Consider the following 18,446-nt stretch of genomic DNA (forward strand, 5'->3'; position numbering starts at 1 on the left):
AAAATCCTGCTCCCCAGAGGCTCTCCTGTCCCCTCCCCCCCCCCAGCACTGCAAGCTCCTTGCAGGCAGATACCCTTTCCCCCCTTTCTTAACTCATGCTACCCTAAAAAGTACATTGACGGCACTGTACAAACAGTTTTTGAAAATCACCCTGAACATTTAAAAAGCGGGGTGGGGAGGTTGATAGTGGAAACTAAGACACAATGAATGGAGAAGAGGAGGGCAGTTTTGGTAACAGAGCAGAGAAACAAGGGAGTCATGGAGGCAGACAGGAATGAAGACCTCTGTGTTGGCCAACAGAGAAAGAGGAAACTTCGGAAGCAGGCAGCAAGGAGCAGACGTGGGCTGCTCGCAAAAGGTGTGCATGCAAGGAGGGGGGGTGGAGATGTTTTGGATGCAGAAAGACGCCCCCACCCATCCGCAGCACCGCCACAGAAAAGGAACGTTGGAAGCAGAAAAAGCAAACAAGAAAATTGGGGGGGGGTGAGAATTCAAAAAGAAAAGAGACGTGCAGACTGACAGAGAATTAATTAAGTCCTGAGAAAAAAGGCAGCGAGGCCAGACCTTTTGTGAAGTTCTCAGAGGCCTCGAACCCCAAGCAACTAATCGCTGTTTATAGCAGAGCCCTGGAAGCTGCCAGCATGTGGGGGTTCCCCAGGGGGAGGGCACCAGACATGATGGCAGGCCAGAGGCCCTTCTAGATTTATGTGAAAAGGAAGGAGCGCCTCCCATGAAGGCACAACCAACTGAGGAGCGGGGGGGGGGGGGGGCGGAGATGCTGCCTCACCTGGGAGACCAGGGCAAAAGGAGGATAAGCTGGAAAAGGGGGGCCTGACCCAGGAGAATGGGTCCCTTGGCTCCATGTGGGCACACAGCATTGCCAAAAGCAGGACAAATTGAGCAGCTGCAGTGCTGCTTGCATACAGCAGCTTCTCCCCACCCTTGAACTTGCTTAAAAAGCAACCATGGACTTTTAAGGCAATGCAAAGCCACCCTAATATACAGCCACACGCCTGCAATAAAGCGCCCAGGTCACCATCCTCATTGACAACAACTAGGCCAAGGGACCAGCGGTAGCTTCATCAAAAAGGGGTTGTGATTGATATACGGAGAGGGATAGAGATATAACTGCCTATTAGCAGTGCTGTTTTTCTAGAAAAAGAGGTTCTGGAACTCACCATGAACACCTCTCTTGCTCTCTTATAATGGCAATGGTGACCACCTAAGAGGTGCAAGAACTGAGTTCCAGTTGATAAAAGCCCTGCCTATTAGTGATGTCAGATAAAATGGAACCTCCACAGACAGGAGCAGTATAGCTCTGAATATCCAGATGTTGAGGGCAAACATGAGATGGCCACCAGCTGCACACCCTCCTGGAGATGATTCCCACAGGTGGGGTTGGTAGCCTCCATCCCCCAGCCTCTCATGCAGGTGGCAGAAAGCAAGAAAAAGCCACCCACCTTTGCATCTGGCCCCACCTGCAGCTGAAACCCCATAAGAAATGTAGCCCTCTCCACAAGGTCAGCAGCCCAGCCATGCTCCACAACAACCAATGTTTCTGTGAATATGCCGGTACACTTCTGTGAAACACAGAAGTGTCTCACTGCAGGCTCAGTGTCCATCTGAAGACCTGGACAAACTGGACAGTGACTCTGGAGGCCGTTTGCTGCTTTCCCCTGACACGGGTGGGCTGGCATCTGCTTGTGGCCCCTGCATGTGGACTGGATTTTTATTGGAAGTATGGGGGCAGCCTCGGCTGTGCATGGGACCTTATGAACCCATAAATCCTTCTGCTTCACTGAGCCCCCTCAATTCCCCTCTTCTCAAGCGTCCGGGTGCTTTCAAGGAATCCCCTTCAAACGCTCTCCAACCTTCCCACAGCAGCTTAGGAAACAGGAAAGAAGAAGAAAAATAGAGGAGTGGGGGGAGAGAGAGAAAGCAGCCTTGAATGAGGGAGTGAAAAAGGCCCTTTTTGCCAGTTGAACAAAAGCTGCGGTGTCTTCACAAACAAGCCTGTTATTCTAACACCAAACCCAGAGGCTACTTGGCAGAGATGGGAAATATGAAAATGTTAGGCTTGTGGGAACCATCCACACTGCGTCTTTTTCTGGTATGCTGGGCCTTTTCCGAGTGTATTTTTGTAACATCTTCCACGCAGGCAGGCCACCCACTTCCAACACAAACACAAACACCACTCAAGTGAGTCAAAAATCACTCCAAGGGGCCTGCGGATGCATGCTGTTCTGGTCCAGCAGCTGCTCTGAGACAGTGGCTAGAGCAGCTCTGATGCCCTCCAGCCTTTCCAGCCGACACGTGCCCCTCCAGGTGTTTTGGACTACAACTCCCATAAGGAGGACCCAAGGGAACAGCACTCTGCCCCCCCCCCCGCAATTCCCAGCTACTGGTATACAAGGGCATAGTACCTCTGGCAGCAGCGGCAGAATGTAGCCACCCTGGCTAGTACCCATGGATAGCCTGACCCTCCAGGAATTTGCAGAAATCCAAGGAAATAAAAAACCCCACCAGGGTTTTTTCCCCTGCAATCATCTTTCTACATGCCATGCTGAGAAAAGGTAAAGTCAAGAGGTCATTCTTGGTAGTCCTCAGAGATTGCAATCATGTAAGGAAGAGAAGCAGGAGGCGGCCTTCTCAGTGTACAGATCTTGCTTCCAAAGCAAACATTGTATGGAGAAGGATCCCAAACAGGCTCAAGTCTTGCAAATCCTGTTAATGAATCCACTGTGGGAATGTGAGGGAAGAGCAAGTAGGTAGGCCAACTGCAGATAAGAAATAAATAATAATTTTATTATTTATACCCCACCCATCTGGCTGGGTTTCCCCAGCCACCCTGGGCGGCTTACAATTATTTGGATTTGCATTACACTGCCGAGTTAAGTCAGTGCAATTGAGTCAATGGTAGATAATAATGCACACACCATGCGCACAATGGCTACAGTCTGCATTGTGACAACTTTGCAGGTTAACTGCCCCAATCATTCAGGCCTCACGGGTGGGCCGGCAGGCTTAAAGCACCAGGCTCCACACTTCCCCAGCGGAGGGCGAGGCACTGAAATTGAGGGTTGTTAGGCTCTCTCAAAAGAGGCCTTGCCATGGTGAGACAATGGGAGGACCCTTGAAATAAGAAGGAAGGCAACTTGGCATGACAAAAGCTCACATTTGAGAACCTGGGCAGTAAGTAGTCCTTGAAGGCCTCCTGCTGCGATAAAATAAATCGGTTTGTCAGAGAGATTCTCCTTGCTGTTTTAGCGACTGGCGCGGAAGATGTGGAGCATGAAAACCCTGCGCGTGTCTGGCCAAGTTCTAATTTGAACAGCTGAACGAATTCTCATTTGGTTTTGCTAGACAGATCCAGCTGCAGCAGCACCATTGCTTCCGCCTGTGTCGCTGCATGGATTCCGTGTGTGTGTGTGTGTGTGTAGGGGGGAGGGAGGGAGAGATTTTTGGATGCAAACAGAAAGCGTGTTTATGCAAACAGAAACCTCCACCATTCATCTCCCGGCTCATGTGGAAATCCCCCTCACCTCGCATCCCTCCTAATCAAGCACATTCACCGGAAGCAGAAACTCGGCTCGTTTCATGGAAACTTTTAAAGGGGCATTTTGCCCCCCACTTGTTACACTAGAGTCTCCCCACTCTATTCCCTATTCCCCTCAATGCAACCTTGAAAATCACAAGGCAGCAATCAGGAATTTGCGATCATCAAAACGCAAAGAAGGATCAGTATTCTGTTCCCTGGAGGGTTGCTCTCCTGTCTTAAAACCTATTTGCCCATTAGAAACCAAATTAAATCATGCAAATGCTAGCATGTCTTTGCTTAGTTTGGGTCCAGGCTAGCTTCCCCAAGCTGGTGCCCTCCAGCGGCTTTGGACTACAGCTCTCCTTAGCCCCAGATGACATGGACCTGCTCCCTTTAGCCCCAGCATCATATGGCCATATAATTCAAGGCAGTTGGAGAGCACCAGGTTGGGGAAGAAGGCTGATTTAAGCACAAAGAGGCCACCAAACATTACAAGGAGCTTGTTCATGCAGCCCAGCAAATGCAGTTCTGGCCATGTGAAGCCAGGCGAGGGGATTTCAAAAACTGACACCACAGCCAAGAAGGCTGTGCACCTAGTGAATTCCTGCCAAGCATGGGTAAATTGCTCATACTAGCCAAAAGCAAACTTTGAGGCTGGAGCTTTCTAGGACTTGGTGGGAGGCAAATGGCCCTTCAGGTCTGCTGAGTAGGATGATCAGGAAGCCTGGAGCACAGTCTGCCCAGCCCAAAGTAGCAATAAAGCTCTGGTGGAACAGGAGCCCAGGAGCCAGAGTGTGACCCCCTAGCCACCCTGGTTCAAAAAGTAGGTATGGGGACAGTTTTATAAACGTCTTGTTGGTGCTGCTACTGACACACAGCAGGGCATTCTTGGTGGTGTCTCCCCGCTTGTGGAAATCTCTCCCTGGTGAGATGACAGTCTGCCACGTTATTCGTGTTCATCCACACATTTGATGGCTGAATGATACCTGTTCCGTGCAACCTTGAAATTATTACCTGCGAGGATACATGGCTGTTTTAACAATATTTTGAGATGTTCTTAACATTTTCAAAGATTTCAATTTTTTTTTTTTTTTTTGCATTGATTTGACTCTTGGTTGTTTGTCCACCGTGGCTCCCTTTTAGAGGAAAAGTGGGATAGAATTTTAAAATAAAGTTTTTTGTGTGGTTTTTTTGTAATATTTTTTATTACATTTTCCATTTCCCCCTCAAAATTACATTATAACATATATCATTTCACTAATCCCAAATAGTCCCTCCCCTCCCTCCCCTCAGACTTCCCTTAACCTCCTTTTCTAGTTTAATTTAACACAGTATCAAATCCTGATTATTTCCTTTCCATTCATTTTTTTATATTTACCGTAATCTTATAACTTATATAAATTTTGTTATTTGTAAATGTTTACTCAAAACCTGCTAATGAGTACAATTCTTTGCATTGTTTCTGTAGGTAATTTTAAAATAAAGTTAACACACACACACATACACGCCTTACACCCATGCTCTCCCAACCATCCTTATAAAACAGCCCTACAAGGTAGGCCAGTGCTGGTATCCCCAGGCTGCAGCAAAAGTGTGTGGGGAGCCGAGCCTGAGAGGGAAAGGGGCTTGGCTAAAACCACCAAGCAAGCTCAAAATAGGAATTTTACCAGCTTGCTCTGGCAGGAAGTCCCCAGGCTCCATCTGCTCTCAGGTGGCCTTTGTGCCCCCAGGAGCCTTTAAAAAGCCTCCAACTTTCATTTTGGAGTGAGGAAGGAAAGACGAAACTTCAGCCACAGGTCATCAAGAAATACTTAGGACTACACCCACCCACCCTGACCCTTGCAGTTTCCCACCCATCTCCACAAGGCAGCACTGGGATCTGCAAAGGATCGTGCCCCTTGCCCCAGGGGTGGGGGTGGGGGTAGAAAAGCCTCAAGGCACCTACACACACACACACACACACACACACACACACACAGTCATAGCTCAGGCTGTCTTATCATATACAGACACCTTGAGCGGCCCCAACTGCTTCCAATTCAAGGAAATTAACACATGACTGGGCAAAAAAGCAAAAATATGGAAAATAAACACTGGAAGTGGGGGACTGGAGGTGGCATCTTGAGCCCTGCCTACCCCCAGATACCACCTGATGGCGCCCCCGGGGCCAGGATTCAAGCAGCCAATTCCTCCTAGCTCCTGTCTTTAACCACGTCATTTGAAAGCAGTTTGCTGCAAATAGCACCTTCAGAGGTGATTTCCAGCAGGAAAGTGGCACTGAGAATGGGGGGCAGGGAAGAGAGTCATGCTCTCCTCCTGGTCATGATCTGGAATTTGTGGTGCACACAGAGCTTTTGCTGACAGAGAGTGGCTGGTTTTAAGCAGACTTTTTAGGCACAGGGTTAGCACAACATGCAGCTTTGCTTAGACAATACTGTTTCTGCAGCTCATGGAACATGAATTCTTCCTCTTTCCTGGCACACCTCTGTAGTCTCTGGTCATAGAATCATAGAATCATAGAGTTGGAAGAGACCACAAGGGCCATCGAGTCCAACCCCCTGCCAAGCAGAAAACACCATCAGAGCACTCCTGACATATGGTTGTCAAGCCTCTGCTTAAAGACCTCCAAAGAAGGAGACTCCACCACACTCCTTGGCAGCAAATTCCACTGTCGAACAGCTCTTACTGTCAGGAAGTTCTTCCTAATGTTTAGGTGGAATCTTCTTTCTTGTAGTTTGGAACCATTGCTCCGTGTCCGCTTCTCTGGAGCAGCAGAAAACAACCTTTCTCCCTCCTCTATGTGACCTCCTTTTATATATTTGAACATGGCTATCATATCACCCCTTAACCTCCTCTTCTCCAGGCTAAACATGCCCAGCTCCCTTAGCCGTTCCTCATTGCAGGTTTCGGTTGTACTCCAAAAACCTGCAAGACCTGTTCACCCAGGCAGGACACCAAGGGGGTGGGGAGAGAGTTAAGAAGTAAGGCCAGAAGGAACAATGCCTTCATTAGAGCACCTCTAACTCCTGAGAACTGGTGATCGCTCTCAAGCCTTGGCAGAAAAGTCAGCCTTCTAAGGCTGTCTATGGCGGACATTCTCAGAACAGACTTTCTCACCCCTTTCTCCCCTTCCCTGTAGCACAAGAGGTTTGAGTTTGGTTGCACCCAATGGTTAGAGCAAAGGTTGGCAACCTAAGGCCCATGGGCCAGTTCTGGCCCATGAGCTTCCTGGAACCAGGCCACAGCCGTTCCGTGGATCGACATGGGGATTCCGTGCTTTTCCCCCTGCGGCGCCATGTTTTTTCTTGCTGCGGGGACCGACTTCCGGGTCAGAAGAGCGCCGGAAATAGTGTGTGCACACCTGAGCATACATACGCATGCACACACACAATTTCCAGCACACTTCCGGAATGGAGGAGCGCCCATGCGCATACGCACACATTATTTTCTGCGCTCTTCCAACCTGGAAGAGCGCCAGAAATAGCTTGAGTGCATAGGCGCGCACACTCCGGCCCACCGAGAGGTCTGCCGGGGAGTGGATCAGACCGGCCTCAAAAAACGTTGCCGACCCCTGGGTTAGAGTCTCGGACTAGGACCTGGGAGACCAGGGTTCAAATCCCCACTCGGCCATGAAGCTGCCTGGGTGACCTTGGGGGCCAGTCACTATCTCTCAGGCTAACCTACCTCGTAGGGTTGTTGTATTGAGGAGAACCACATACACCACACCTTGAGTTCTTCAGAGAAAAAGGTAGAATATAAATTGCAATAAATAAGTAACTTGAAACAGATACCCTGGGAAAACACTTTAACCACCTATTTCAGGGAAGCTGAAGGGTGGTGAAGGTCTTGGGCAAGCGGCAAGGACAAGATCTCAAACAATGTTCTTACATTCAGAGCCTGAAAGAACCCAGCCCTGTTTTGCTAGCCAAATCAGTCCAAGCAACATGGACACTCCCTAGCAGGTATGATTTCGGGGAACGCCCACATTCAGTAAATACACAGCCACTAACGAGTCGGAGGACCAGATAAATCCCATCCGAAGACACAGTTATCCACCTTGGGCAGACATTAGCATCGTCTTGGGTCAGGAGACTGGGTTTTGAGTGTATCTTTAGGGAAACAGGCACGGGGACATATGGCATGGGGCAGATGGTGTTTTCATCACCAGTCAATGATACTGCATTCAGAATGGTGACCCCAAAACAGCAAAAAGGCAGGGAGGGGGCACGCTGCTTCTGCTTCAGCCCAATTTCTGGCACTTAACCCACTTTACTGCATGAACATCTGGCTCACACTCCAGAGAGACTCCAGTGGAAAGCTACTGGTTACATGTCCAATTATGACACACAGCTGCAGCCTCAAGGCAGAAGCAGGCACCCCACAGAAACTCAAGGAAGCAAAGGCCATTTCTAAAAAGCGCTTTTGAGGACAGAGAACGCACCTAGAAGTTAACAAAAGGAGAAAACACACCGTAAAACAATATAACCCATGGTATAAAACACTCAAGACCAGGGGTCAGCAAACTTTTTCAGCAGGGGGCTGGTCCACTATCCCTCAAACCTTGTGGGGGGCCGGAATATATTTTGGAAAAAAATAATGAACGAATTCCTATGCTCCACAAATAACCCAGAGATGCATTTTAAAGAAAAGCACACATTCTACTCATGTAAAAATACCAGGCAGGCCCCACAAAAACCCAGAGATGCATTTTACATAAAAGGACACGTTTTACTCATGTAAAAACACCAGGCAGGCCCCACGAATAACCCAGAGAGGCATTTTAAATAAAAGAACACATTCTACTCATGTAAAAACACACTGGTTCACGGACTGTCCACGGGCCGGATTTAGAAGGCGATTGGGCCAGATGTTGTGGGACTTCCACTGCCATCTGCCCCTGCCAACAGTGGATGATGGGAGTTGTAGTCCAGTAGCATCCAGAGGGCACCTGGTTGGCAAAGGCTGGTGTCATTAACACTGGCCAATCCCCACCCCTGAAACTCACACACAGAAGGTCAGGTAAGAAAATGCCAAGGGGCTGCTGCTCCTTAATGGAGAACAAAGCTTCAGAGCTATGAAGCAGGGCTTCTCCCTCTCTTCATCCCCCAGAGACACACCTTTGCCACCTGAATGGGGTTCATGAATGAACCTTCAATAGTAGAGGGCAGTTGTTTTCTGAGACTTCCTTAGGGTGGATAGACTGAAGGAAGCCATCTTTTGTAGGAAGGTTTAGCCAGAAGCATTTTAAGGGTCCAAAGGTTTCCTGGACAATGGCCCAGGCACATGGGGAAGAAAGGTGGTCCAGAAACCTTGGCTACTGGAACTTTGCCTGCTGGAAAACAACAAGCCAGCTGGGGAGAAGGTGAAACCCACATCTGGGGAGACAATGCCATAATAAAATCTTGGTCAAAAGAGCTTCTCCCTCCACGTGAGCTAAGCAGGAAGCCACTGGGCACTTTACACAGGGTGTGTGCATGTGTGTGTGTCTGTTCAAGAGCAGTGACCGTCATGGCTGCTGCCCATCAAAACTTGAGGCAGGGAATTTCTCCTGGAAAGCTCAGTGACCTACATTAGCAATGTGACTTCCAGCCTAAGGGAACAAATAAGACAATTAACAGGAGGGCTTTGCTTCTGCGAGGACCCTCTGGGGAATGAAGGGGAGGGAACACTGCTGACTCAGCATGGATCAAAATGGGAATATTCCTATTGTTATTCATTCAAATGCAAGCTCCCACATAACTGGCCAAAAGCCCCCATAATGGCTTACATGACAAAAATCAATACTGGAGACACATGGGTTCAGAAATCCCCACGCAGCCATGAAGCTCCCTGGGTGACCATTGGCCAGATTCCTGCCTCTCCACCTAACCTACCTCAAAGGGGTGTTGTACGAATCAGAGACAGAATTATGTACACTGCCCTCAGCTCTTTGAAAGAAGGACAGAAAGTCCCACGCCATAAACTAAAATGAAGTATACCAATTACAACGTATTTGTCCTAATGTATTATTAAAGTACAGTTTTGGCAGCTTAAAAGACGCAGAGCCACCGGAAAGGCAGAATAAAAAAACCCTCTACACTGAAAAAAGAAATTAACATTGAGATAATTATTTATTTCATTTCCTTCCATTTATAAACCCATTCTTCGTTGTTTTAACAATCCTAGGATTGTTATAACATAAAACAAATAACAATGACTGTTGCAAAAAGAAACAAATCCAACACATCAGATAAAAATTACTAAAGCACTATCATAATGATATAGCTGCTATGTATTATAGCAGGTTTTTAATACAGTAACAAACCTGATTACAACTCCACCCAGAACCCTGGACATCTTTAGCCAGTGCCAAAAAAAACAAGGAATGTGGGAACTAGACACACCGCAAGAGGGAAGGGCCTTCCAGGGATGGGGTGCCACCACCAAAAAGGTCTTTCCCCACATTTTCACACCACATTGTTCACCTGATAGCAGGACAACTATAAGAACCTCTAGTACCAAACTTAAAGCCTGGGCAAGTGGAGGAGGGGAAGGGGTTCCTTCAGAGATTTGCAGCTGACTCAACATTGAACTGGGCTTGGAAACGTATAGGCAGATTTTTCCGAACAGACCTCATGGTGACAAAAAGGGCACTCCACACAGGCTCAAAGGTGTTTTCTCCATTCCACCCATCTGCAGGATAGATGGATGGTGTTTTATTTTGTTAAGTTTTATTTATATCCCACCCTTCATAAGAAGCCCAGGACAGGTTATTCTAAGTATCCAAGTTCTAACATTAGATTCTAAGACATATCTTCCTTCAATCCAGTTAAGAAGTGTATCACATTTCGCAAGGGCCTCACGTACAAAAAGAATCATATCAGCAAAATACTTTTATGGGATCATGGCATCACGGTAGAAGTAATCCAAACAGCATCTGTGGATCATTCTCCCCCCTCCCACACACGACCCGTTCATGTGACCCACCAGGGGGTACCAAATCTGTGGAACCTTGTGATCCAGTCTCCATCCCATGCATTCGGTATGTCATGGGGCTAGAAAGAGGCCACATCAAAAGTGCAAAATTTACCATTTTATTTTACCTTGCCCATCTGGCTGGGTTGCCCCAGCACATCATTCAACCTGGAAGCCATGAGCCCCAGTCTACCCAGGGCTGCAAGGTTTCTCAAGTGATGAGAAAGTATTCTGCACACACTCAGAGGTTCTGCAGCTAAGTTCTAAGTTTCAGACATAAAAGCTAACATTCTAAGGTAACTCTGGGGCTGTAGCAGAGCTTGATTTAAGCTCCATGCGTCATATTGATTAAGCACAGCAGTTGCTTCATTCTTGGCACCAGTGTCAAGTAGAATCCATCCCCAATTGCCCAACTCAGCCTGTAGGATTGCTACCCAACACCCTGAAAGCTGCAAGTAAATCAGGAATTCAGAATTCATGTACCAGGTTTTATTTCATTTCATTGTGAAGAAGTTGCACAGAGTAGCTGGAGCAACCCAATAAATTGTTGGTTGGATTTGAACACAAGTCTAGAAGACTAACAGGCTAGTTGAGGCACTAGCATTTGTGTCTTAGCCCCCTCTCTGACGCACGCGCTGAAGGGTTACCTGCCAAGGGTTACCTGTCAGGGTACATGATAAACAGGGCAGTGAGGTAGCCATGAAACACCAAGGTCTGTCCCATCTGCATGCAGAGGCCAAAGAGATACAAAATGAAAACTAATGAAGTCCTTGAAGCACAGCCACCTCTGGCAATAGCACAGCAAAAACAGTTACAACCAAACATCTAAAAGGAAGACAGTTACTTTGATGCTCCAGTGACCAGAGTCCAAATTCAACAGAATCAACTTTGCTACCAAATACCACAGTTCTGGGCTGCAATCTCTTTGAAGGCCTTTTGCAGAAATGTGGGGAAGCTGTGACATTGACAGCAACAGCACTGCAGGTATGTGAACATTTGTTTATTTCATGAAATTTGTACACTGCTTGATTGGTTGTTGTTGTTTTTTTAAAAAAATCCCTCAAACCATCTTACATGAAATATAAAACAATGAAATTATAATTTCAGCACAGTGGGTTCAAAACAATCAAGAAGTGAAGAAGGCTAGCAAGACAGCAGGGTCCCAAAGGAATATGTCAAAAAGCCACACAGCAATCCAGGTCTTTTTCACTCCCCACTGGGCACAATCTTTGCCAAAGCTCCTTGAGCATTCCTTGAGTCCAAGGGCCAGAGTTCCTCTACTTCCCTGAGAGGGTCTACAAGCCCAGGGGAGAGGAACACAGCAGGGACTGCATCAGGAGAACAAATGCCGTCTCTTCCACAAATCCAGCAGCGACCTGCTAATTGCCTAGCCCTAAACCAGCATAGATGCAGAATTGAATGCAGGAGGAGCAAAAGTGGAACACAAGGTCAGCTGCGCCAAGTGGAGAAAAACAGAAGGTCCAGCACCGGGCAGAAGACAGGTATGCAATACCTTTCATTTTTTAAAAGGTACTTTTAAACAAAAAGGCCAGCTGGTTGGCAATGAGTTGCCAAACTCACTTCTGTATCACAGCTGCTGATGTGCTGGCCAAATGGGGAGGGTTATATGAACAGTGTGTGTGTGTGTGTGTGTGTGTGTGTGTGTGTTAAAAGAATGTCTCCAGGCTTGCCCTTAATTCCAAACAGTTGCTTCACTACTTGAGCCATGCAGGAGTTTGGTTTACACTTGATTCCCCAACACCAGCTGCAAATGGTGGAGACAGAAAAAAAAATCTATGAAGGACACAGCCCCAACTTTCTCTTCTCTGACACACTCTTTCTGCGCCCACAAAGTCCTTCCAATTTAAGTGAACTGGATTAACTCTTCTTGTATGGCAAATGCAGGAATAGGAGGTCACAGGCCTCTCTTCTAAGTCTGGCAACATGAAAGTGACAGCGAGCCAGGTGGGAATGTGAAAACAGGCAGAGGGCAGCCCCTTTGGCATTGAGCTAAACTAAACACACAGCTCACCTTTGCAACACAAAACATCATGATCATCTGAGAGAACTTCCAGAGAAAAATTATGGACAGCCAGGGCTGAATTTAAGCTCTCTGGGATCCCATTTGAGTCATGGCAGATCATTGCTTACCGTAAGTATAATAGTCAAAAGCAGAAAGAAGTGCCTTTCTCCCAAACAATGCTTTTAAGCCTGAGAAAACGTCAGCTCCTGCTGCTGGTGCCACTACTATTACTAGTCATCATAATAAATAGCAGATTCCAAGCTGTTTCTAGCCCCTGCGTCCCCATTTAAGGCAATTCCTGATTTCCTCAGCTCCAATAACTTGTTTTATTTGAGGAAACTGTCATATTTTGGTTCCATTATAGCCTCAAACAAGTCAAAGACTGACCCATTTAAACAAAAAAACCACACAAAAAACCACACCCCACACTATATATCAACCATTTGTGGCACAGCAGTCACCTAAAAGGGGAAAAAAAGAACTGTCTTCCACATCTCCTTCCTGGTCACCTAGAGGCAATTTCTAAATCAACAGAGGCGATGAGGTGAGCAGCTGTCTACAAGCCTGGCTCCAGGACGACCATTTCAAATTTAGATTGTGTTTGAAACACAAGCTTGTTCGGGGAGACTTCCCCGCTGGAGTTGCCATTACCAACCAGCCTTATTCCAACAGGGAACAGAAGGAACAGAGGCCATGACAAGTCAAAATGGGTCACTGGACTACCCCAGGAAAGCTCTGGAGCCCTGCTGGGGGCCAGGAAAATAAACAGGAAAGAGAGAGAAAACTAGGCCAAAACACATTGACTAATGAGACGCCCCAACAAGACACAATATTCTCCTGCAGTTCAAGCCAGTGAAAGAGTCGATGAGCAGACTTCTTTGCTTGCCAACACAGAGGAAGTTTGAGCCATTGAGCCCAGCTGCCTGCCCATTCCCCTCTAAGTCCTTGCCCATAGGGACACAGGAGGCTGCAACACCCAGGAATCTGACTCTAGGTCCACCAAAAGCTCAGGGTGGATTTATTTATTCATTTGGGGAAGCTCAGACACCAACTGATTGCAGCAAAATCTCTGAGCGTTTTATGCGAAATATTAAAACTACCCTTAAAACAGTTTAAAACAATTTAAAACATTAGTAACAACAGTTTTTTTAAAAAAAGATTAAAGCACATCGACATTGACATGTCTGGATAGGCTCGCCTAACCAAAAATATTTTAACCACAAAGACTGGCTGCCTAGTGTCAATGGGCAGGGAGTTTCAAAGTGATGGTCGGACACAACATCAACTCTCAGTGGCTGCTTAGGGGCTCAAGAGAGGACTATTTCTCAGACTTAGGAGGAAATTCTGGGGACTGAACCCAGGACCATCTGCATGCAACGTTGGTGGGATGCCACCAAGCTATGGCTCTTTCCTAGAATCAGCTTCTACCCTTTCCCACTGCAGCTGCTCCTGTCCCTCTCTCTTTGCTGCTCAGAGGGGCTTGCAGACAACTGGACACGGGAAATATGTGGCTGTGGGTCCAAGGGGAAGGCAACCTTCCCAAAAGCGTGGCTGGACATAACCTGGTGAAAACAAGTGCCAGCCTTAGGAATCCACCAAAATCCTTTCCTGCTACAAATAAGCCAGTCGAACCCCCTGCCATAAGCATCTCCCCTGTCGGAGCAGTATTTCAAGTATGACCATTTAGCATTTGGGCACAGCAAATTCTCCTGCATCATTCTGCCTTTTCAAACTGGCAGAGAAGGCTCTGAACATCTCCAGCACGGCACAGACTGCCCTGCTGCAAAAATATCTGTAAGGCATATTGAGCCAAGCCGCCACTCAGCATATGCCCAAGTATCTCACTAGCCACACACCGCATGCGCAGACTGAACATTTGTGCAAGCGCCCCCCTCCCCACCATCCAGCACCTGCTTCAAGAGGCCACAGAGAGCTTGATCAAATGTCCATCGACACATTTATCCCCTCTCCCAACCTCTGGGGGTGGGGTGGGGGGAAAGAGGTGGAAAAAAAGGGAGCTGGGAAGTGAGAGCTTGGCTGGAGCATCAAGGAGTGTCTCCATCCATCATGATCCTGCTACAAAAGGATCACATAGCACCATCTGCTCCCTCCGGTCTACAATCCTGGTTCATACAAGAGCTTTACATGTCTGTCCATCCATATCCCCCCCCCAAAAAAACCACACAGAGCGAAAATGCTTGGAAACTTCTCTGCAAATCAGAACCTAGCAAGGATGGTAGATTCAGAGGGCAGGAAGAAGCAAAGCAAAGTTCTCAAGTTGTTATTTAGCAAAGCCCTCTCTGGACTCCAAGGAATGGCAATAATGCAACATTTTTTTAAGAAAAAAGAGAGTTGTTTTTCTTATGTAAAAGAGCAAATGCTTTCTAGATCCTTTTCTGTCCCTATAAAGCCATTGCCTTCAGCTATTGCAGGAAAGAGGTTCATGTTTAAACTCTGACTCATGCATCACTGAGACACCTTGGGAGAAATGGGTACCGGAAACAAGGTGGGACTGCCAGGACAAAGGCTGGACCAGCTACCTCTTGAAGAACAAAGCAGGACAGGGGTCGATCCCCCGCCCCACCAACAGAACAGCCGACCTGAGGCGGACAGAGATTAATGGGAAGGAGAACAGTCGCTTCCCTTCCAGCCTGACTGCCCACAAAGCCAGTCTCCAGCTGGAGACAATGGCTCTTCAGAGAGCTGAAGGCAGGTTGAAGAGGAAATCACTGGTGCTGCTGCTACTCATGATACAGACACACATCCCATTTGCACCACTGGCCAAAAGGATTTGCAGTTTTCACTGAGTCCTAAAAACCTGCAAAGCCTGTTTGACCAGAGGCAGCCGTGGAACAAAAGGAACGCTTGTGCACAGCTGCCCCCCTCTCCAGTCAAGTGAAGTGCCTGGCAAACCACCTTCAACTGGCTGCAAAACTGTTGTCCGTCGCCAGCCTTTGGGAGCTTATTTCTTCCTATCCCAGGCACCTGTGCCCACTGGAAATCGGGTCCGCTCCCTCCTGAGCCTGGCGACAGAGCTGGCTCAGCTACCTTGCTCCTTTCTACACACACTCCAATGGGAGAGAAATAAAGGAGCTTGCGTCTGTACCTTTCAGGTTGTTGAGTCCATCCAGGAACTTCCTGTATTTCTCAGTGTTCATCTGCCCGCTGGATTGCCCTCCTTTCAGCTGGAAGGCGCCGTGACCATGTCCCAAAGGGGTGCAGAATTAATGCACAGATCCACAGAGTCACTCTGGCGGTCCGAGCCAGCCTCCCGTCCTGCTCCAAGTTAACCAGCCACCAGACAAGAACTGCACTTTGGTCACTCTTTGAGCAGTGATGTCACCCGGCCAGCCTCCCTGTGTTACGGCCCTCTTTGTGTTTCCTTATTTGAGGTGAAGTGTGCATTAAAAACCTCATTGGGTGTCAGCCAACCCCATACGTAGCCACACGCCTCCCTCTTCTTTATGCAAACCAGCAGTGACACTGTAGAAAGGCCCCATCTGTGAGCGAAGGAGAGGTGTAGGGTTCCACCGCCACCCCGCCCCAAAACCAAACCACACAGAAAGAGGGAGAGAGAAATGGCACAGCTGGAGAAAATATGCAAGAGAGAAAGGCCTCATCCACGCAGTAAGTGGGATTTCAAATAAGTTATTCAGAAGCACCAAGCAGCAAGGCACATGGAACTAATGCAACTGGATATTCTCCATGCAAAAGAGGAGAGTCACCACAATGCTTAGTATTATTATAACATTTCAGTACATAGCAATGTGAATGCCAAAACTGGCCTGGTGTGCACACAATGCTAAGCAACTGTTTATTAAACCATGGTTTGTTTCATCATCCAAAGTCTCCGCAGCATCTACCAACAAACCAAAATTTGAAGCCAGGATTCGTCATTGGCTTAGAAATTTGGGGTTTTTAAACTATGGCTCAGTGTTCTATGCAAACCCCAAACCCTTACTTAATAATGGTTTAAGATTTATTAGTGGTTCCTTAATTATAATTTGGCTGCTCCGCTCCAGCCACAAAGGTACAAAATGGAAAACAAAACAAACCTTGGAGAAACGAGCCATGGTTTGCTAGATCATCTGCGAGATAGCTCATAGTTTGTCAAACAAACAATGGCTTTGCATTACATTGTGAGCCACTGTAAGGTAGATCAGTACTATTGTCTTCACACTGCAGATGGGGGGGGCGGGGCGCTGAGGTCAAGCTGAGAGAAGCACTTTGCCTAAAGGCTACCTACTGCAATGTGTGGCTATGGTCATATCTGAACCAGATTTTTCCTAGGCTGCACACACACACTCTTAATTTTGCTAACTATTACTTTGTGTCTCTGATGAGATGAATCAATACAATTTATGGTCATTTGATACATCTCAGAAGAGTCAGAAAGGCCTTTGGCAATTGGAGGGGACATGCTGGAGGAAAATGGTGTATTCAGAAGTAAGCAGTAGTCAAAGGTCTATTTGAATATCGGCAGCTATACCTCCCACGACACCTTCTGTGTCACCTCTGAAGGATTACCACATCATACTCATTCTTCAGATATGCATGGATAAAAACCCAAATTCCACAGAAGCTGCTATGGTTTTCCATACAACACATGGTGTTGAGAAGCCACAAATTTTTGCAATCTGCATGAAGACGCATGGATTTGTGGGGATGCAGCAAGCAAAACGCAGAAGGGCCTGTCCCTCTTGCATACAACTATGCCCCAAAACTCTGCCATGTCCTGGCACAAAACTAGATCCTAGACAGGGAGATAAGCTCAAACCTACATGGCAGCGATGCAGACCTGCTACAGAGGAAGCCCACCTCGGCTTCTTTCCTCTTTGCTTACCTCTCCCTGCCCCCCACCCAGCCGATTCTTGCTTGCACGCAAATGGCAAAGTCATTAAAGAGACTACAGTACTTGTTTTTCAGAAGGCTTTTTGGTTGGGAACAAATAGCCTAAAAGGTGATCCAAGTGGAATGTGACTGGAATCCACGGAACATTTTCCCTCATTGCGTAACTTTGGCCTTCTCAATGCAGCAAATGGGTTTTTCAAAGGAAGTTTGATTGCATAATATCTAACCACAGCGGAGAAAACACAAATATTCCTCCCCCATTTATTGAAAGATGCAAAATTCAAGCTGCAGAATTCAGCTCAGGGGTTTAGGTGTGAGCTTGGCATAGTGCTGCTGCCTAAGCCTGTCCACAGAGTCCCACATCCCACCCACAGGCCTCCCTTCTCCCCCCTGCTTCTCTGTTGCTGCTTTTCTGCAACTTGAGCACTCGTGTGGCCAGCCTCCCACTCTTCCAATCACCAGCTCGCTCCACAGAGCCTCCCACGTCAGTCGCCTTAGCAATGGCAGCCACCACGGTCTCCGCACCAGGGACTGCTGAATGCTATCTGAGGGAGTACAGCTGAACCCTGCAGGGAGCAGGCTTGACCCACCTCACTGTGAGTGGAAATGCCAAATGTCTTCTCTCCTCCTCTCCCACACAGAAGCCGCCTGCAGAGCTGCAAGGTCCCAGTGGGAAGAGGGTGGCTGGGGCTGCTCTGAAAAGCATCTGTGGGTGCTCCCAGGCCTCCTCACTCAGACTACAAATAACGCAAAGCGCTTGCTTACCCAAACACTATTTTTATACACCAGAACCAGCCTTGTTGCAAAGGCACTCAATGTTATCGCACTTCCTTCCGTCCCAATGGAATTTCCTCCCTTTTATTCCATTAAAGCCCAGCGCAAAGTGGACCAAATTGGGAAGGTAACAGGAGCAACCAACAGAACCAGACGTTTTGCCTGCACACAAAGAGGACTGAGCGCTGAAACATGCAACTTAGCAAATTCAACCAGTGATTAAAACTGAGGACTCTGTGCTCTGTCCAAGCAGGGAGAGAGTCTAGCATTTCTTTTGGGGCTGGAGAGCAGAAAGCCAAAGACTTG

The 18,446-nt window shown here is 47.6% G+C and overlaps 1 protein-coding gene across 6 annotated transcripts in view; it reads right to left on the reverse strand.

Annotated features, from left to right (window-relative positions):
* Positions 1 to 18,446, reverse strand: part of MACF1 (microtubule actin crosslinking factor 1) — a 291,360-nt gene that overhangs the window by 228,413 nt on the left and 44,501 nt on the right. The window contains exon 1 of one of the 6 annotated variants that reach the window (XM_053399048.1): positions 15,622 to 15,793. The exons of the other annotated variants lie outside the window; for them this stretch is intronic. Within the exon in view, the coding sequence (XP_053255023.1) occupies positions 15,622 to 15,673 (52 nt within the window). The 5' untranslated portion in view covers positions 15,674 to 15,793. Of the gene's footprint in view, positions 1 to 15,621; positions 15,794 to 18,446 lie in introns of those variants that run through there. 6 annotated transcript variants of the gene reach the window in all.

The sequence above is a fragment of the Podarcis raffonei genome, chromosome 8, assembly GCF_027172205.1.
Source record: "Podarcis raffonei isolate rPodRaf1 chromosome 8, rPodRaf1.pri, whole genome shotgun sequence".
NCBI classification, from domain to species: Eukaryota; Metazoa; Chordata; class Lepidosauria; order Squamata; family Lacertidae; genus Podarcis; species Podarcis raffonei.